General features: G+C 46.3%; 1 protein-coding gene across 3 annotated transcripts in view; it reads right to left on the bottom strand.

The window, feature by feature from the left end:
• The window catches only part of LOC140205711 (guanine nucleotide exchange factor VAV3), a 374,002-nt gene that overhangs the window by 96,009 nt on the left and 256,519 nt on the right, over positions 1-21,474 (bottom strand). For all 3 annotated transcript variants that reach the window (XM_072273243.1, XM_072273245.1, XM_072273244.1), the window contains one exon: positions 20,722-20,767. In XM_072273243.1, the coding sequence (XP_072129344.1) occupies positions 20,722-20,767 (46 nt within the window). The remainder of the gene's footprint in view (positions 1-20,721; positions 20,768-21,474) is intronic.

The raw sequence follows: 21,474 nt of genomic DNA, 5'->3' as shown, positions 1-21,474 counted from the left end.
CATTCACGTCCGTAGAACCTTCTGTCTGTACCTCTGACTACTGAGTCCCCTATCACTACCTATCAGAGCTTGCAGTGGTATCTAGACCAGTTGTAAAAATGGGCTGAAAATTGGCACCTTTTTATTCTGGCATCCTCACCTTTCCTTTCCAGTCCCAATGAAGGGTCTTGTCCTGTAATATCAGCTGTTTCGTCAATTCCATTGATGCTGCCTGACCTGCTGAGTTCCTCCGACATTTTGGTGTGTGATGCTCTAGATTTCAGGCATCTGCAGAATCTCTTACTGTGTATTTATAACCATTCCTCAATACTGCCACTAATAGTGTGACTTTCCTTCAACACAGACCCATTTTTTTTTCCCCAAAGATACACAAAATACAAATCTCAAACATTTACTAGTCAGAGAACAAATTCAAACTAAAATAAGCTTATTACTGTCTACAAAACAGTTAATTCCCTTGGGGGGGGGGCCTACCGTTCCTGGAATCACCCACTCTACCCATGGTGACTGCATGCTCCTTCTTCAAAGACACCCAGGTACAAACGTATCTCTGGAAGAGAGGCAGGCAGTCCGTCTGGGCAGAGCCCTTGACTGTCTGCTCCCTGAACCTGTGAATGGTCCTCTTGGCCAGGCCTTGGAGCAAGCTAACCAGGAGATCCTTTGAGCAACCTGCCCCCTTCTGAACTGGGTGTCTATATATCAGGAGAATGGTACTGAAATGTAACCAAAACCTGAGAAGCAGCTCCTTCAGATATTCAAATAGGGGCTGCGACCTCTCACACTCCATATAAATGTGGTATATTGACTCCTCCCAGTCAGAGAATAGACAAATAGACAGGGTGTCAGTGAACTGACTTAAAAACCTGTTGCATGGTACAGCCCTGTGCAACAGCTTCCACCCCAGGTTCCTAATTCACAGTGGAAGGATCCTGCCTAAAGAGATTTCCACTGGGGAGCGCCCATAATAATAAGAACATAAGAAATAGGAGTCCGGTCAGCAGATGAAGGAAAGGAAGTGAAAGGTATGCAGGAGCAGCCCGTACAAGAACCGCCTTGACGTGTCTTGGAGGGGCACAGTGGGCATCACCACAAGTCAGCACACGACATGTGTGACCCTCTTCCAAGAGGTATGTCAGGCCTTGGGTCTGATGAGCAACTCCAGCTGACAGCTGTTAGCACAGCCGGGACCCTCCTCGGCATTCACCATGACGGAATCGGAACCAGGCAGAGAAGATATTTCCTCTAGTGGGGGAGTCTAAGACCAGAGGACACAGTCTCAGAGTAAAGGAGTGTTCTTCTGGAAAGGAGATGAGGAGGAATTTCTTTAGCCAGAGAGGGGTGAATCTGTGGAATTTGCTGCCACATGCAGCTGTAGAGGCCAAGTCATTTAGTATATTTAAAGCAGAGGCTGATAGGTTCTTGATTGGTCAGGGCATGAAGGGATACGGGGAGAAGGCAGAAGATTGGGGAAAAGAGGAAAAATAGATCAGCCACGATGAAATGGCGGAGCAGACTCACTGGGCCAAATGGCCTAATTCTACTCCTATATATTATGGTCTCATGGATATGGGCACCCTTGCTGAATCCCCCTCCAAAAGTGCAAGTGTGCTGTCAAGGACCTGTTGACGTTAACAAGGCAGCTATATAGCTATATAGGACCCTGGTCAGACCCCACTTGGAGGACTGTGCTCAATTCTGGTCACCTCACTATAGGAAGGACGTGGAAATCATAGAAAGGGTGCAGAGGAGATTTACAAGAATGTTGCCTGAATTGGGGAACATTACTTAGGAGAAGAAATTGAGTGAACTTGGCCTTTTCTCCTTGGAGCGATGGAGGATGAGAGATGACCTGATAGAGGTGTACAAGACAATGAGAGGCATTGATCGTGTGGATAGTCAGAGGCTTTTTCCCAGGGCTGAAATGGCTAGCTCAAGAGGGCATAATTTTAAGGCGCTTGGAAGGAGGTACAGAGGAGATGTCAGGGTAAGTTTTTTTACGCAGACAGTGGTGAGTGTGTGGAATGGGCTGCCGGCGGCGGTGGTGGAGGCGGAAACGATAGGGTCTTTTAAGAGACTCCTAGATGGCTACATGGAGCTTAGAAAAATAGAGGGCTATGGGTTAACCCTAGGTAGTTCTAAGGTAGGGACATGTTCGGCTCAGCTTTGTGGGCCAAAGGGTCTGTATTGTGCTGTAGGTTTTCTATGTTTCTAAGGCACCCCACCCCAGCGTACGACAGTTGGATACAGGTCACAAAATGCAGCCTCAGCCCAAACACGTGCAGAGTCCAAAAAAAGGTACTCATGGTCCACCCTGTCAAATGCCTTCTCTTGGTCAAGGGAGTGAAAGGTGACTGACAGACCAGCCTCATGGGACCAGTGAATCATGTCCTGGACAAGGTGGATTTTAGATGGAATGTCGTCATGCCGTCTAGCACTGGTCAGGGTGGACTCCTTAAGCCAGCACAGGGCCCAGATAATTAGCCAGCACCTGGCCAAAGATCTTATATTCCACACTGAGGAAAGATACTGGGTGCCAATTAATTAGGCAGCAAACATCCTGCTTTTTTTGGTAGCAGGGCTACATCTGCTCTGTGCCATGAAAGTGGAATTTCACCTGTCGCTAGGCTTTCCCCAGTACCTTGGTTTCATCAACCCTTAGGATGTCCCAGAAGGCCTGGAGGAATTCCACTGTCAGTCCATCCAGCCCTTGGGGATTTGCCTCTCTGTAGTTGGTTGAGAGCACTGGTCAGCTCCTCCAAAGATAGTGGAGCATCTAGCTGCTCAGCACCCCCAGTGCTAAACAAGTTGTCCTACAGAGTCCATTGTGCATCCTCACTGCACAGGTCCGGCAAGAATAGAGCCTTATAAAAGAAATGGACTTCCACAACAATTCTGGCTGGATCTGTGACGGGGGTGCCATCCTCCGCCTGCAGCTCCAGGAGCTGCCTGCGGACACTCCACACCTTTAAGAGAGAATAGATGGGCCTGTAGCATCTGGACACACAACCTCACAAAAGTGCCTTGGGACCTCTCAAGCTGCAGGTGCATCAGCAATTCCTTCTTCCTCTGGCACTCATCCCAGAAGAGCCGATCTTCATTGGTTGGCCATAGCCAGACTCCCAAGTTGTTCGCCATTCTAGGAGCCAGGTGGATTTGTCTCCTAGAAATGTATGGGTTTCCGGAAAGAAGCTTGCCGCATACCTCCTGTCCCAGAGGACAGAGCTGATGGAATCTGTGGAGATTCCCCCCTCCTGCCATTGACATGAAGGGTTGCTACACTTAACTTCATGACGCATCTTATTGAGACTCCTTACCAGTGACCTAGGAAGAAGGAGCAGGGACCCCTTTGAGCCATAAGACCACAAGATATAGGAGCAGAATTAGGCCATTCTGCCCATCATGTCTGTTCTGCTATTCCATCCTGGCTGATCCCGGATCTCACTCAACCCCATACAGCTGATTTCTCACCATATCCTTTAATGCCCTGACCAGTCAGGAAATGATCAATTTCTGCCTTATATATAAGCATGGGTTTGGCCTCCACTGCAGTCTCTGGCAGAACAATCTGCAGATTTACTAATCTCTGGCGAAAAAATTCCTCCTTACCTCTGTTCTAAAAGGTTGCCCCTCAGTTTTGAGGCTGTGCCCTCTAGTTCTGGATACTCCCACCAAAGGAAACATCCTCTCCACATCCACCTTGTCTAGTCCTATCAACATTCGGAGAGTTAAATGGGAGCTCATGCAATCTTCTAAATTCCAGTGAGTACAGGCCCGAAGATGCCAAACGCTCCTCATATGTTAACTCCTTCATTCCCAGAATCATCCTCTGGAACTTCCACTAGACTCCCTCCAATGACAACGCATCCTTTCTGAGATATGGCCTAAAACTGTTGACAATACTGCAAGTGCGGCCTGACTAGTATCTTATAAAGGCTCAGAATAATCTCTTGCTTTTATATTCTATTCTCCTTGAAATAAATGCGAACATTACATTTGCCTTCTTTACTACAGACTCGACCTGTAAATTAACTTTCTGGGACTCTGCATGAGGGCTCCCAAGTCCCACTGCACCTCTGAATTTTGAACCTTCTCCCCATTTAGATAATAGTCCACACTATTGTTCCTTTTACCAAAATGTAATATCATACATTTCCCAACACTGTATTCCATCTGCCACCTTTTTGTCCATTCTTCCAATTTGACTAAGTTCTGCTGCAATTGTATTGCTTCCTCAGCACCATCTTCATCTCCACCTATCTTAATACCATTTGCAAACTTTGCTTTAAAGCTGTCAATTCCATTATCTAAATCATTGACAAACAATGTGAAAAGTAAAAGTCCCAATACTAACCCCTGAGGAACACCATTGGTCACCATCAGTCAACCAGAAAAGACCTTTATTAATCTCACTCGCAGTGAAGATTGATGAAAAGTACCCATTAAGTTCACCTGTCATTTCCTTGTCCCCATTACGACCTTACGCGCATCATTTTCCAGTGGTTCAATATCAACTTAAAGCACACGGTATTGGGGGCAAGGTATTGGTGTGGGTGGAGAGTTGGTTAGCAGACAGGAAGTAAAGAGTGGGAATAAACGGGACCTTTTCAGAATGGCAGGCGGTGACTAGTGGGGTACCGCAAGGCTCAGTGCTGGGACCCCAGTTGTTTACAATATATATTAATGACTTGGATGAGGGAATTAAATGCAGCATCTCCAAGTTTGCGGATGACATGAAGCTGGGTGGCAGTGTTAGCTGTGAGGAGGATGCTAAGAGGATGCAGGGTGACTTGGATAGGTTGGGTGAGTGGGCAAATTCATGGCAGATGCAATTTAATGTGGATAAATGTGAAGTTATCCACTTTGGTGGCAAAAATAGGAAAACAGATTATTATCTGAATGGTGGCCGATTAGGAAAAGGGGAGGTGCAACGGAGACCTGGGTGTCATTATACACCAGTCATTGAAAGTGGGCATGTAGGTACAGCAGGTGGTGAAAAAGGCGAATGGTATGCTGGCATTTATAGCGAGAGGATTTGAGTACAGGAACAGGGAGGTACTACTGCAGTTGTACAAGGCCTTGGTGAGACCACACCTGGAGTATTGTGTGCAGTTTTGGTCCCCTAATCTGAAGAAAGACATCCTTGCCATAGAGGGAGTACAGAGAAGGTTCACCAGATTGATTCCTGGGATGGCAGGACTTTCATATGAAGAAAGACTGGATGAACTGGGCTTGTACTCGTTGGAATTTAGAAGATTGAGGGGGGATCTGATTGAAACGTATAATATCCGAAAGGGATTGGACAGGCTAGATGCAGGAAGATTGTTCCCGATGTTGGGGAAGTCCAGAACGAGGGGTCACAGTTTGAGGATAGAGGGGAAGCCTTTTAGGACCGAGATTAGGAAAAACTTCTTCACACAGAGAGTGGTGAATCTGTGGAATTCTCTGCCACATGAAACAGTTGAGGCCAGTTCATTGGCTATTTTTAAGAGGGAGTTAGATATGGCCCTTGTGGCTACGGGGGTCAGGGGGTATGGAGGGAAGGCTGGGGCGGTGTTCTGAGTTGGATGATCAGCCATGATCATAATAAATGGTGGTGCAGGCTCAAAGGGCCGAATGGCCTACTCCTGCACCTATTTTCTATGTTTCTATGTAACTCTCACCTCCCTTTTACTCTTTACAGCATGTTAGAGAGGGCAGGAGAGCAGCCAGATATCCTGGTACACTTTAGTACCAATGACATAGGAAGGAAAAGCAATGCGGTCCTGAAGATAGAATTTAGAGAGCCTGGAACAAAACTGAGAAGCAGGACCTCCAGGGTAGGACTTTCTCAACTGATATCCTTGCTATATGCCAGTGAGGGTAGAAACAGGATGATCTGGCAGATCAATGTGCGGCTGAGAAGCTGGTGCCGGGGGCAGCGCTTCAGGTTTTTAGATCATTGCAATCTCTTCTGGAGGAGGTATGACCTGTACAAAAGGGACGGGTTGTGCCTGAACTAGAGGGGGACTAGTATTCTCATGGGCAGGTTCATTAGAGCTGTTGAGGAGGGTTTAAACTAATTTGGCAGGGGGATGGGAATCAGAGTGAAGGGACTCAGGAAAGGACGGTTAGTAAAAAAGCAAATATAGCATGCAGTCAGACTGTCAGGAAGGGCAGGCAGATGATGGGACAAAACTGAAGCCAGCAAGGTGAGAATCAGTGCATTAGGGATGCAAAATCAAAAAGAGTAAAACATACAGCACTCAAAGTGATATATCTTAATGCACGGAGTATAAGAAACGAGGTGGATGATCTTGGTGCACCATTACAGATTGCCGGGTGTGATGCTGTGGCCATCACTGAATTGTGGCTGAAGGATGGTTGTAGTTCGGAACTGAATGTCCAAGGTTACACGTTACATCGGAGGGATAGGAAGGTAGGCAGAGGGGTGCTGTGGCTCTGCTGGTAAAGAATGGCATCAAATCAATAAAAAGATGTGACATAAGATCAGAAGATGTTAAATCCTTGTGGGTTGAGTTAAGAAACTACAAAGGTAAAAGGACCCTGATGGCAGTTATGTACAAACCTCCTAACAGTAGCTGGGAGGTGGACCACAGATTGCAACAGGAAATAGAAAGGGGCAATGTTATGATAGTCGTGGGAGATTTTAACATGCAAGTTGATTGGGAAATTCAGGTTGGTTATAGATCTCAAGAGAGTCAGTTTATTAAAATGCTACAAAATGGCTTTTTAGAGCAGTTTGTTATTGAGCCTTCTGGGGGATCAGCTTTACTTGAGTGGGTGTTATGTAATGAACCAAAGGTGATTAGGGAGGTTAAGGTAAAAGAGACCTTAGACGTCAGTGATCACAATATCATTGAGATCAACTTGAAATTTGATAGGGAGAAAGTAAAGCCTGATGTAGTAGTATTTCAGTAGAGTCAGGGAAATTAAAGTGGTATGAGAGAGGAGTTAGCCAAAGTAAACTGGAAGAAGATGCTGGCAGGGATGTCAGCAGAGCAGCAAAGGCGTGTGCTTCTAGGGAAAATGAGGAAGGTGCAGGATAGATGTATTCCAAAAATGAAGATATACTCAAATGACAAAATAGTACAAACATGGCTGACAAGAGAAGTCAAAGATAGTATAAAAACAAAAGAGAGGGCATACAACAAAGCAAAAATTAGCAGGAAGATAGAGAATTGGGAAACTTTTAAAACCCTACAGAGAGCAACTAAAAGAAGGGAAAAGATGAAATATGAAAGAAAGCTAGCAAACAATATCAAAGTGCATAGTAAAACCTGTTTCAGCTATGTAAAAAATAAAACAGAGATGAAAGTGAATATAGGACCACTAGAAAATGAAGCCAGATAAATAGTAATGGGCATCAAGAAGATGGCAGATGAACTAAATAAATAGTTTATAACAGCTTTCACTGTGAAAGACACTAGCAGTGTGCCAGATATTGTTGTGTGTGAAGGATGAGAAATGAATGCAGTTACTATTCCAAGGGAGAAGGTGCACAGCGAGCTGAAAGATCTAAGGCTACATAAGTCAACCACACCAGGTGAACTGCACTCTGAGGTTCTGAAATAGGTAGTGCTGGAGATTGTGGAAGCATTAGTAATGCTCTTTCAAAAATCATTGAACTCTGACATGGTGCCAGAGGACTACAAATCTGAAAATGCCACTTCACTCTTTAAGAAAGGAGAAAGGCAACAGAAAGAAAATTACAGACCAGTTAGCCTGACCTCAGTGGTTAAGAACATGTTAGAGTCAATTGTTCAGGATGAGGTTATGGAGTACTTGGTGACACAAGACAGCATAGGAAAAAGTCAGCATGGTTTCCTTAAGGGAACATCTTGCTCAACCTGTTGGAATAGTTTGAGGAGATTACAAGTAGGATAGATAAAGGGGATAGAATGGATGTTGTATACTTGGACTTTCAGAAGGCCTTTGACAAGGTGCCACAGATGAGGCTGCTTTCCAAGTTAAGAGCCCATGGTATTACAGGAAAGTTACTAACATGGTTAGAGCATTGGCTGATGGGTAGGAGACAGCGAGTGGGAATAAAAGGATCCTTTTCTGGTTTGCTGCCAGGAGTCAGTGTTGGAATCACTTCTTTTTATGCTGTATATCAATGATTTAGATGATGGAATAGATAGCTTTGTTGCCAGGTTTGTAGATGATACAAAAATTGGTGGAGGGGTAGGTAGTGTTGACGAAACAGGTAGGATGCAAAAGGACTTAGACCGATTAGGAGAATGGGCAAGAAAGTGGCAAATGAAATACAATGTTGGAAAATGCATGGTCATGCACTTTGGTAGTAGAAGTAAACGTGCGGACTATTTTCTAAATGGGGAAAAAAATCCCAAAATCTCCAATACAAAGGGACTTGGGAGACCTTGCGCAGAACACCCTGAAGGTTAACTTCCAGGTTGAGTCGGTGGTAAGGAAGGCAAATGCAATGTGAGCATTCGTTTCAAGAGGTCTGGAATACAAGAGCAGGGATGTGATGCTGGGGCTTTATAAGGCACTGGTGAGGCCTCACCTTGAGTATTGTGAACAGTTTTGGGCTCCTCATCTGAGAAAAGATGTGTTGGCATTGGAGAGGTACAGAGGCAGTTCACAAGGATGATTCTGGGAATGAAAGGATTAGCATATGAAGAACATTGATGGCTCTGTGCCTGTTCTCACTGGAATTCAGAAGGATGAGGGAGGATCTCATTGAAGCCTTTTGAATGTTGAAAGGCCTAGACAGAGGAGATGTGGAAAGGATGTTTCCCATGGTGTGGAGTCTAGGACAAAAGGGCTCAGCCTCAGGATAGAGGAGCATCCTTTCAAATCAGTAGCCAGCTGGTGGCATAGTGGCATCAGCACCGGACTTTGGAGCGAAGGCTCCCAAGTTCGAATCCAGCCGACTCCCTTGCACACATTCCATCTGTACTGGGTTGAGCCTCAAGCTAGCAACTAGGCCTTGTAAAAATAAGAAAGCCTGCTAAAAAAATACCATCAAGACGGCCTCCTGATGACTCCACTCGGAGTTAAGGGCTTTCTTCTTCTTCTTCTCTCAAAACAGAGATGTGAAGAAATTTCTTTAGCTAAAGGGTGATGAATTTGTGGCATTTGTTACCATACGTAGCTGTGGAGGCCAGGTCGCTGGGTGCTTTTAAGCCAGTGATTGGTAGGTTCTTGATTGGACACAGCATCAATGGAGGGGGTACATTCAGATTGGAGGATTGTGACTAGTGGTGTACCACAAGGATCTGTTCTGGGACCTCTACTTCTCGTGATTTTTATTAATGACCTGGATGTGGGGGTAGAAGGGTGGGTTGGCAAGTTTGCAGATGACACAAAGGTTGGTGGTGTTGTAGATAGTGTAGAGGATTGTCAAAGATTGCAGAGAGACATTGATAGGATGCAGTAATGGGCTGAGAAGTGGAAGATGGAGTTCAACCCAGAGAAGTGTGAGGTTGTACACTTTGGAAGGACAAACTCCAAGACAGAGTACAAAGTAAGTGGCAGGATACTTGGTAGTGTGGAGGAGCAGAGGGATCTGGGGGTACATGTTCACAGATCCCTGAAAGTTGCCTCACAGGTGGATAGGGTAGTTGAGAAAGCCTACGGGGTGTTAGCTTTCATAAGTCGAGGGATAGAGTTTAAGAGTCGCGATGTAATGATGCAGCTCTATAAAACTCTGGTTAGGCCACACTTGGAGTACTGTGTCCAGTTCTGGCGCCTCACTATAGGGAGGATGTGGAAGCATTTGAAAGTATGCAGAGGAGATTTACCAGGATGCTGCCTGGTTTAGAGAGTATGCATTATGATCAGAGATTAAGGGAGCTAGGGCTTTACTCTTTGGAGAGAAGGAGGATGAGAGGAGACATGATAGAGGTGTACAAGATAATAAGAGGAATAGATAGAGTGGATAGCCAGTGCCTCTTCCCCAGGGCACCACTGCTCAATACAAGAGGACATGGCTTTAAGGTAAGGGGTGGGAAGTTCAAGGGGGATATTAGAGGAAGATTTTTTACTCAGAGAGTGGTTGGTGCGTGGAATGCACTGCCTGAGTCAGTGGTGGAGGCAGATACACTAGTGAAGTTTAAGAGACTACTGGACAGGTACATGGAGGAATTTAAGGTGGGGGCTTATATGGGAGGCAGGGTTTGAGGGTCAGCACAACATTGTGGGCCGAAGGGCCTGTACTGTGCTGTACTATTCTATGTTCTATGTTATGGGGAGAAGTCCAGGGAATGGGGTTGAGGAGGTGAAAAAGAAGGATCAGCCACGATTGAATGGCATTGCAGACTCGATGGGCCAAATGGCCTAATTCTGCTCCTTTGTCTTATGGTCTATTTATAACTAAATCTTCTGGCATCCTGTCACAAACAAGAGAAAATCGGCAGATACTGGAAATCCGAGCAACACGCAAAATGCTGGAGGAACTCAGCAGGCCAGGCAGCATCTGGGAAAAGAGTTAAAGGTGCATAGGCGTCCTGCTGAAGGGTTTAGGGCCGAAATGTTGACTGTACTTTTCCTAGATGCTGCTGGGCCTGCTGAGTTCCTCCAGCATTTTGTGTGTGTTGCACTTGGGATCCTGCTTTATATCATTGGCTAGTCTGCCCTCATATTTCATCTTTTCCCTTCTTATAGCTTTTCAGTTGCCTTTTGTTGTATTTTAAAAGCTTCCCCTTCTTGAAGGCATTCAAAAAATTCCCTCTCTTGCAATCTGACGCCATCCCAATTTCTGCAATTGAATTGCATACTGAAGTCCAACATTACAATTGTGTCATAACCCAATTACATGCCTTTTCCAGCTTACTTTGCAATCTCAACCTCACACAGGAGCCCTGCCCCTTCTTCACCCTGCATCCCTTCTCCAGGGACTCCAGGAGTCTCTTAAGTTGGCATCTCTCCTTGTGGGTCACTTCAGCCCCCTTCCCTTCTTTTGGAGGATAGTGTGGATAGACTGAGCAACACCTTGCAGACCTGACCAGCGATCAGTGGTCAGCTGGGTTTAAAAGATATTCTCCAGTAGTCATCCACAGAGATGGCTGTGACTCCATGCTGGATTTGAGGAAGTCCACTTTCTCGGCTTCAGGAATGTCCTCCTATTCCCCATCACTGCCTAACGCCCTCATCACCCTCCAAGTAGTCATCATCTGCACCCGACATGACCAAATCACTCCTCTCCATGGCACCAATGGGAAGCTCCATAATAGGCATTACCTCATCCCCAGGATCAGTGACATAGGGAGGCCCTGCCACCACTGGATCTAGAGGCAGGGCAGGGCAGATCCCCCAGGCATTGTACTGTGCACTCTGAACTCAGAGCAGACAACCTACTAATCCTTCTGGAGTTTGAACAGACGACACGATCCACTTAGGTCATGCTCACCTCCACACCCTTGTCACCCTCCCGGAAGCAGCAGTAGGAGTGTCTCCACTCTGCACCTGTTGGGACGCCCTCCCTCTGAATAACTGTGCGGGATGGTGATCCAAGGTACTACATTTTGCCTTCATGGGCCAGTGCTGGAAGCCCCTCAGCAGTGCATTTGGCCTCAACTGAAGTAACAATTTGGGAAACTAACCCCAGTGACACTCCACCCACAGGCGATCCCTGTTCTACAGAGTTTTGCCCCTCCGCAGGGAATACTCATTCTGGGTGTGCAGCCTCTATTGATGGCAAGTCTGTCTCCTCACATGCTCCTTCTAATATGGCACTGCTCACCAGCACACAGGACACATGCTCAGGAGATACCACCCCAGAAGAGGGCCCCTGTATGGCAGGACAATTCTCCATCTCTGAGGAGACATACTCCACGCATATGGCTTCACAAGATCACAAGACAAAGGAGCAGCAGTAGGCCATTTGGCCCATCGAGTCTGCTACACCACTCCACCATGAGCTATGCTATTCTCCAATCTAGTTCCAATTTCTGGCTTTTTCCCTATATCCCTTGATACCCTGACTAATTAGATTCTTATTAATCTCCTCCTTAAACACCCTCAATGATCGGGTCTCCACAGCTGTATGTGGCAACGAATTCCACAAATCCACGACCCTCTGGCTAAAAAAATTTCTCCTCATTTCTGTTTTAAATGGGTACCCTCTAATTCTAAGACTGTAGCCTCTTGTCCTGGACTCACCCACCAAGGGAAACAGCCTTTCCACATCTACTCTGTCCAACCCTTTCAACATTCGAAATGTTTCTATGAGATCCCCTCTCATTCTTCTATACTCTAATGAATACAATCCAAGAGCTGACAAACACTCCTCATATGTTAGCCCCTGCATTCCAGGAATCATCCTTGTAAATCTTCTCTGAACTCTCTTCAACATCAGTAGATCCTTTCTAAGATAGGGGGCCCAAAACTGCACACAGTATTCCAAATGAGGTCTCAGCAGAACCCCATAGAGCCTCATCAACACCTCCTTACTCTTATACACTATTCCTCTTGAAATGAATGCCAACATAGCATTCGCTTTCCTTACTACCGATCCAACCTGGTGGTTAACCTTTAGGGTATCCTGCACGAGGACCCCCAAGTCCCTTTGCACTTCCAATTTTTGAATTTTCTCCCCATCTAAATAATAATCTGCCCAATTATCTCTTCTTCCAAAATGTACAACCGTACATTTCTCAACATTGTATCTCATCTGCCATTTCTTTGCCCACTCTCCTAAACTGAGCAAGATTCTCTGCAACCTTTCCGTTTCTTCAACACTTCCTGCTCCTCCACCTATCTTGGTGTTGTCCGCAAACTTAGCCACAAAACCATTTAATCCATAATCTAAATCATCGATATACATTGTAAAAAAAAGCAGCCCCAACACCGACCCCTGCGGAACACCACTAGTAACCGGCAACCAATCAAAATAGGATCCCTTTATTCCCACCCTTTGCTTTCTGCCTATCAGCCAATGCTCCACCTATTTCAATATCTTTCCTGTAATTCCATGGGCTCTCATCTTATTAAGCAGCCTCTTATGCGGCACCTTATCGAAGGCCTTTTGAAAATCCAAATACACAAAATCCACAGCCTCTCCCTTGTCAATCTTATTTGAAATTACCTCAAAAAATTCCAATAGGTTGGTGAGGCAGGACCTTCCCTTCATGAAACCATGCGGCTTGGGCCTATCCTGTCGTGTACCTCGGGATATTTCATGACCTCGTCCTTCAGGATTGACTCCAATAACTTTCCAACTACCGATGTCAGACTAATAGGTCTGTAATTTTCTTTTTGCTGCTTCCCTCCTTTCTTAAACAGCGGAACTACATTTGTGACCTTCCAGTCCTCTGGAACCATGCCAGAGTCTATTGATTCCTGGAAGATCATTTCCAATGCCTCCACAATCTCCAAAGCCACCTCTTTCAGAACCCGTGGGTGCACTTTATTCTGTCCGGGAGACTTATCTATTCTTAGTTCATTTAGCTTCCCAAGCACTTTCTCTTTAGTAACCTTGACTACCTAATTCTATTCCCTGAGACCTCTGGCTATCAGGTATGTTGCTAATGTCTTCCACTGTGAAAACTGATGCAAAATACTCATTTAGTTCCTCTGTCATCTCTTTGTTATCCATTATAATTTCTCCAGCATCATTTTCAATTGGTCCTATATCTACCCATGTCACTCTTTTACTCTTCATATATTTAAAAAAACTCTTAGTATCCTTTTTTATGTTAATTGCCAACTTCCTTTCATAATTCATCTTTTCTTTCCTAATGACTTCCTTAGTTCCCTTCTGTAAGTTTTTAAAAGTCGTCCAGTCCTCAGTTTTCCCACTAATTCTTGCTTCCTTGTATGCCATCTCTTTTGCTTTTATTTTAGCCTTAACCTCTCGTTAGCCACATTTGTGCCATTTTTCCACTCATGATTTTCTTTTTTCTTGGAATATATTTTTCCTGAACTTTCCTTATTTCTTGTAGGAATTTCATCCATTCTGCTCTACCGACCCTCCATCTAGCTTACTTTTCCAATCGACTTGGGCCGGTTCTTCTCTCATTCCACTGTAATTTCCTTTCTTCCACTGAAATATCAATACACCTGATACCAGCTTCTCCTTTTCAAATTTGAAACTGAACTCAATCATACTTCACTACTTCCAAGGGGTTCCATAACCTCCAGCTCCCTAATCACCTCAGGTTCATTACACAGCACCCAATCCAAATCAGCCGATACCCTGGCAGGCTTATGGACAAGCTGCTCCAAAAAGCCATCCTGTAGACATTCTACAAACTCCCTCTCCTGAGATCCAGTACCTTCCTGACTTTCCCAATTCACTTTCATATTAAAATCCCTCATAATTATCTTGACATTTTCCTTCTGACATGCTTTTTCTATTTCTAGCTGTAACTTGTAGTCCACATCCCGGCTGCTGTTTGGAGGCCTGTATATAACTGCTATTAGTGTCTTTTTACCCTTGCCATTTCTTAACTCGACCCATAAGGATTCTACCTCTTCTGATCCTATGTCCCTTCTTTCTAGTGATTTGATATCGTTGCTTACCATCAGGGCCACGCCAGCCCCTTTACCACCTTCCTATCCTTCCTGTACACTGTGTATCCTTGGACAATCAGCTCCCAATCACATCCATCATTTAGCCATGACTCGGTGATGGTCACAATGTCATATCTTTTAACCTGTAGCTGTACAACAAGGTCATCCACTTTATTTCTAATGCTGTGTGCATTTAAGTACAGTACATTTAGATCAGCAACACACATAAAAGTTGCTGATGAACACAGCAGGCCAGGCAGCATCTCTAGGAGAGGTACAGTCGACGTTTCAGGCCGAGACCCTTCGTCAGGACTAACTGAAGGAAGAGTGAGTAAGGGATTTGGAAGTTGGAGGGGGAGGGGGAGATCCAAAATGATAGGAGAAGACAGGAGGGGGAGGGATGGAGCCAAGAGCTGGACAAGTGATAGGCAAAAGGGATACGAGAGGATCATGGGACGGGAGGTCCAGAAAGAAAGACAAGGGGGGGGGACCCAGAGGATGGGCAAGGGGTATATTCAGAGGGACAGAGGGAGAAAAAGGAGAGTGAGAGAAAGAATGTGTGCATAAAAATAAGTAACAGATGGGGTACGAGGGGGAGGTGGGGCATTAGCGGAAGTTAGAGAAGTCGATGTTCATGCCATCAGGTTGGAGGCTACCCAGACGGAATACAAGGTGTTGTTCCTCCAACCTGAGTGTGGCTTCATCTTTACAGTAGAGGAGGCCGTGGATAGACATGTCAGAATGGGAATGGGATGTGGAATTAAAATGTGTGGCCACTGGGAGATCCTGCTTTCTCTGGCGGACAGAGCGTAGATGTTCAGCAAAGCGGTCTCCCAGTCTGCATCGGGTCTCGCCAATATATAAAAGGCCACATCGGGAGCACCGGACGCAGTATATCACCCCAGTTGACTCACAGGTGAAGTGTTGCCTCACCTGGAAGGACTGTTTGGGGCCCTGAATGGTGGTAAGGGAGGAAGTGTAAGGGCATGTGTAGCACTTGTTCCGCTTACACGGATAAGTGCCAGGAGGGAGATCAGTGGGGAGGGATGGGGCGGACGAATGGACAAGGGAGTTGCGTAGGGAGCGATCCCTGCGGAATGCGGGGGTGGGGGGGAAGGAAAGACGTGCTTAGTGGTTGGATCCCGTTGGAGGTGGCAGAAGTTACGGAGAATAATATGTTGGACCCAGAGGCTGGTGGGGTGGTAGGTGAGGACCAGGGGAACCCTATTCCTAGTGGGGTGGCAGGAGGATGGAGTGAGAGCAGATGTACGTGAAATGGGGGAGATGCGTTTAAGAGCAGAGTTGATAGTGGAGGAAGGGAAGCCCCTTTCTTTAAAAAATTGAAGACATCTCCCTCGTCCTAGAATGAAAAGCCTCATCCTGAGAGCAGATGCGGCGGAGATGGAGGAATTGCGAGAAGGGGATGGCGTTTTTGCAAGAGACAGGGTGAGAAGAGGAATAGTCCAGATAGCTGTGAGAGTCAGTAGGCTTATAGTAGACATCAGTGGATAAGCTGTCTCCAGAGACAGAGACAGAAAGATCTAGAAAGGGGAGGGAGGTGTCGGAAATGGACCAGGTAAACTTGAGGGCAGGGTGAAAGTTGGAGGCAAAGTTAATAAAGTCAACGAGTTCTGCATGCGTGCAGGAAGCAGTGCCAATGGAGTCGTCGATGTAGCGAAGGAAAAGTGGGGGACAGATACCAGAATAGGCACGGAACATAGATTGTTCCACAAAGCCAACAAAAAGGCAGGCATAGCTAGGACCCATACGGGTGCCCATAGCTACACCTTTAGTTTGAAGGAAGTGGGAGGAGCCAAAGGAGAAATTATTAAGAGTAAGGACTAATTCCGCTAGACGGAGCAGAGTGGTGGTAGAGGGAAACTGATTAGGTCTGGAATCCAAAAAGAAGAGGAGAGCTTTGAGACCTTCCTGATGGGGGATGAAAGTATATATGGACTGGACATTCATGGTGAAAATAAAGCGGTGGGGGCCAGGGAACTTAAAATCATCGAAAAGTTTAAGAGCGTGAGAAGTGTCACGAACATAGGTATGAAGGGATTGAACAAGGGGGGATAAAACCGTGTCGAGGTATGCAGAAATGACTTTGGTGGGGCAGGAGCAAGCTGAGACAATAGGTCGGCCAGGACAGGCAGGTTTGTGGATCTTGGGTAGGAGGTAGAAACGGGAAGTGCGGGGTGTGGGAACTATAAGGTTGGTAGCAGTGGATGGGAGATCCCCTGAGCGGATAAAGTCGGTGATGGTGTGGGAGACAATGGCCTGGTGCTCCTTAGTGGGGTCACGATCGAGGGGTAAATAAGAGGAGGTATCCGCGAGTTGTCGCTGTGCCTCGGCAAGGTAGAGGTCAGTATGCCAGACTACAACAGCACCCCCCTTATCAGCGAGTTTAATAATAAGGTTAGGATTAGTGCGGAGGGAGTGGAGAGCAGAGCGTTCCGAAGGAGTGAGGTTGGAATGGGGACAAGGTGCAGTCGAGACGGTTGATGTCCCGTCGGCAGTTAGCGATAAAGAGATCCAGAGCAGGCAGGAGATCAGAGCGGGGTGTCCATGAAGAAGAGGAGGGTTGAAGACGGGAGAAGGGGTCATCGGTGGGGGTGGAAGAGTCCTTGCCGAAGAAGTAGGCTCGGAGACGGAGACGGCGGAAGAAAAGTTCCGCATCATGGCGAACATGGAACTCGCTGAGGTGTGGGCGAAGGGGGACGAAGGTGAGGCCCTTACTGAGGACCGAGCGTTCTGCCTCCGACAGTTGAAGGTCGGAGGGGATGGTAAAGACCCGGCACGGATGAGAGTTGGGATCAGAGGGGGGAGGGGGGAGGCTGGGGGTGTCAGTGGAGAGGGGAGGGTTGGGGTGAGAGGAAAATGGAGCCTCTGAGGGCCCAGGAGCTGACGGTGGGATCTGAGGGAGACAGGGTTGCGGAGTGGTGGTGGGGGAAGGGGAGACGGGCGTCACAATAGCAGCACGTGAAGACAGGGCCTGGAGTTAAGGCTGGGGTCGCAGTTGGTGGTTGCGCGATCACTTTGAATGTCTCCATGGACCATGGAAACATTTAGATCAGTATCTGTTACCAATTTTGCTATATTTCTATCACACAACAAATTATCCCGTCTACTCACCTGCTTGTCCTTCTTGCCATCTTTGCTGCACAGTATCTTTGACTTATTTCTATTTTCCTCTTCCTCGACCCTAACACCCTGGTTTCCTTCCCCCTGCCAACTTGATTTAAACCCTCCCTAACAGGCTTGGGGTAAATCCACCCCCTGATGTGGCTCTTGGACTGCAAAAGATACATCCCTCTGATTCTTCATACTACTGATACACAAAGACACGCTGATCTCCGTTTTGGAAGTGTCCTCAGTCTCTGACATCACTTCCCCAGGTTCTTGCTGAATCTCAGACACAAGGAGACTTGAACTTTGGCAATCCACCATATGTGTAGCCACTGTTTAGCGCTCAAGAGACATGGACCAAAAATTTCACAAAACAGAAGAACCTTTCAGAATAAACCAGGGAAGGTAGTGCACCCGTGGCTGACAAGGGAAATCAGGGATAGTATCAATTCCAAAGAAAAAACATACAAATTAGCCAGAAAAAGCGGCTCACCTGAGGACTGGGAGAAAATCAGAGTCCAGCAGAGGAGGACAAAGGGCTTAATTAGGAATGGGAAAAAAGATTATGAGAGAAGACTGGCAGGGAACATAAAAACTGACTGTAAAAGCTTTTATAGATATGTGAAAAGAAAAAGATTGGTCAAAACAAATGTAGGTCCCTTATAGTCAGAAACAGGTGAATTGATCATGGGGAACAAGGACATGGCAGACCAATTGAATAACTACTTTGGTTCTGCCTTCACTAAAGAGGTCATAAATAATCTTCTGGAAATAGTACGGGACCGAGGGTCTAATGAGATGGAGGAACTGAGGGAAATACATGTTAGTAGGGAAGTGGTGTTAGGTAAAATGAAGGGATTAAAGGCAGATAAATCCCCAGGGCCAGATGGTCTGCATCCCAGAATGCTTAAGGAGGTAGCCCAAGAAATAGTGGATGCATTAGTGATAATTTTTCAAAACTCTTTAGATTCTGGACTAGTTCCTGAGGATTGGAGGGTGGCTAATGTAACCGCGCTTTTTAAAAAAGGAGGGAGAGAGAAACCAGGGAATTATAGACTGGTTAGCCTAACATCGGTGGTGGGGAAAACGCTAGAGTCAGTTATCAAAGATGTGATAACAGCACATTTGGAAAGCGGTGAAATCATTGGACAAAGTCAGCATAGATTTGTAAAAGGAAAATCATATCTGACAAATCTCATAGAATTTTTTGAGGATGTAACTAGTAGAGTGGATAGGGGAGAACTAGTGGATGTGGTATATTTGGATTTTCAGAAGGCTTTTGACAAGGTCCCACACTGGAGATTAGTGTGCAAACTTAAACATGTGTGCATAACCAATTTCCCCCGGGATCAATAAAGTATGACTATGACTAAAGCACACTGTATTGGGGGTAAGGTATTGATGTGGATAGAGAATTGGTTGGTAGACAGGAAGCAAAGAGTGGGAATAAACAGGACCTTTTCAGAATGGCAGGCAGTGACTAGTGGGGTACCGCAAGGCTCAGTACTGGGACCCCAGTTGTTTACAATATATATTAATGACTTAGACGAGGGAATTAAATGCAGCATCTCCAAATTTGCGGATGACATGAAGCTGGCCGGCAGTGTTAGCTGTGAGGAGGATGCTAAGAGGGTGCAGAGTGACTAGGATAGGTTAGGTGAGCGGGCAAATTCATGGCAGATGCAATCTAATGTGGATAAATGTGAGGTTATCCACTTTGGTGGCAAAAACAGGAAAACAGATTATTATCTGAATGGTGGCAGATTAGGAAAAGGGGAGGTGCAACAAGACCTGGGTGTCATTATACACCAGTCATTGAAAGTGGGCATGCAGGTACAGCAGGTGGTGAAAAAGGCGAATGGTACGCTGGCATTCATAGCAAGAGGATTCGAGCACAGGAGCAGGGAGGTACTACTGCAGTTGTACAAGGCCTTTATGAGACCACACCTGGAGTATTGTGTGCAGTTTTGGTCCCCTAATCTGAAGAAAGACATCCTTGCCAGAGAGGGAGTGCAGAGAAGGTTCACCAGATTGATTCCTGGGATGGCAGGACTTTCATATGAAGAAAGACTGGATCGACTAGGCTTATACTCTCTTGAATTTAGGAGATCGAGGGGAGATCTTATTGAAACGTATAAAATCCTAAAGGGATCGGACAGGCTAAATGCAGAAAGATTGTTCCCGATGTTGGGGAAGTCCAGAACGAGAGGTCACAGTTTGAAGATAAAGGGGAAGCCTTTTAGGACCGAGATGAGGAAAAACTTCTTCACACAGAGAGTGGTGAATCTGTGGAATTCTCTGCCACAGGAAACAGTTGAGGCCAGTTCATTGGCTATATTTAAGAGGGAGTTAGATATGGCCCTTGTGGCTGAAGGGGAAGGGATCAGGGGGTATGGAGGGAAGGCTGGTACAGGGTTCTGCGTTGGATGATCAGCCATGATCATACTGAATGGCGGTGCAGGCTCGAAGAGCCAAATGGCCTACTCCTGCACCTATTTTCTATGTTTCTGTGTTTCTAGGAAGAGAAATTGCTCTACTTCACTACCAAAATGACAGTCGACACTCCAAAACCTTCTGACTGTCTCCAAACCTGTTCTTTTAGGATTTTGCTGGAGATATTCTAGGTGTAGGAGAGAGAGTTCATACAGTGTGAACCTCTCTCAGTATTCCCTCTCTCAAAGTGTGACCTTCCTTCAGTACTGTCCCTCCCAGTGTGACTCTCCCTCAGTACTGCCCCTCCCACAGTGTGACCTTCCGTCAATACTCTCCCTCAGTACCACCCATTTCACGATGTGACTCTCCATTAGTACCACCCTTCCACAGTACTACCCTCCCACAGTGCTGCCCCTCCCTCAGTACCACCCCTCCCACACTTTGACTCTCCCTCGGGACCACCCCTCCCACAGTGTGACCCTCCCTCGGTACCACCCCTCCCACAGTGTGACCCTCCCTCAGTACCACCCCTCCCACGGTGTGACCCTCCCTCAGTCCCACCCCTCCCACGGTGTGACCCTCCCTCAGTCCCACCCCTCCCACGGTGTGACCCTCCATCAGTACCACCCCTCCCACAGTGCTACTCCTGCAGTGAATTATTTCCTCTCTGAGAAATGCACTCACCCATGTCCAGCGGCGTATCTTGTTTCTTGTCTCCATTGAAGCAATTCTGTATTAAAGATCAGGCAAATGAATAATGGAACAGGCTATTCATGATCATGCAGGATTATTTTTCCACGCTATCCTATTATCTTTCTCCTCAAGTGTTGTGTGTCCAGCCCTCTCTCTGCCTTTACACATCCATGTTCTGCTGTTTTATTTTCGAGATACAACATGGAACAGCCCTTCCTGCCCTTCAAGGTTGGATAGATTTTGGCATTGTAGGGGAATTAAGGGTTGTGGGGAAAAGGCAGGTAGGTGGAGATGAGTCCATGGCCAGATCAGCCATGACCTTATTGAATGACGGGCCAGGCTCGACGGGCCAGATGGCCTACTCCTGCTTCTATTTCTTGTGTTACCTGTGCTACCCAGCAACCCAATGATTTAAAGCCCAGCTTAAATCATGGGGCAATTTACATGACCAATTAACCCACTAAATGGTAAGTCTTCGGACTATGGGAGGAAACCAGAGCACCTGAGGAAAATCCACGTGCACATGGGACAAAATGTACAAACTTGCTTACAGAGGATGCAGGAATTGAACTCTGAACTCCAATGCTCTGAGCTGTATTAGCGTCACACTAATCTCCTCATGTTTCTTGCAACAACCTTATGCTTACTGCAACAGTCTGCGATTTCTCCACAAATTTATTTCTGTTCTAAGGAATAAAGACTTAGCTTAGCTGATCTTTCCCGATAACTCAGGACTCCTTGTAA

The sequence above is a fragment of the Mobula birostris genome, chromosome 12 (genome assembly GCF_030028105.1).
Source record: "Mobula birostris isolate sMobBir1 chromosome 12, sMobBir1.hap1, whole genome shotgun sequence".
NCBI lineage: Eukaryota > Metazoa > Chordata > Chondrichthyes > Myliobatiformes > Myliobatidae > Mobula > Mobula birostris.
The sequence above is the reverse complement of the archived record's forward strand: the minus strand, read 5'-3'. Positions and strand labels throughout refer to the sequence as shown.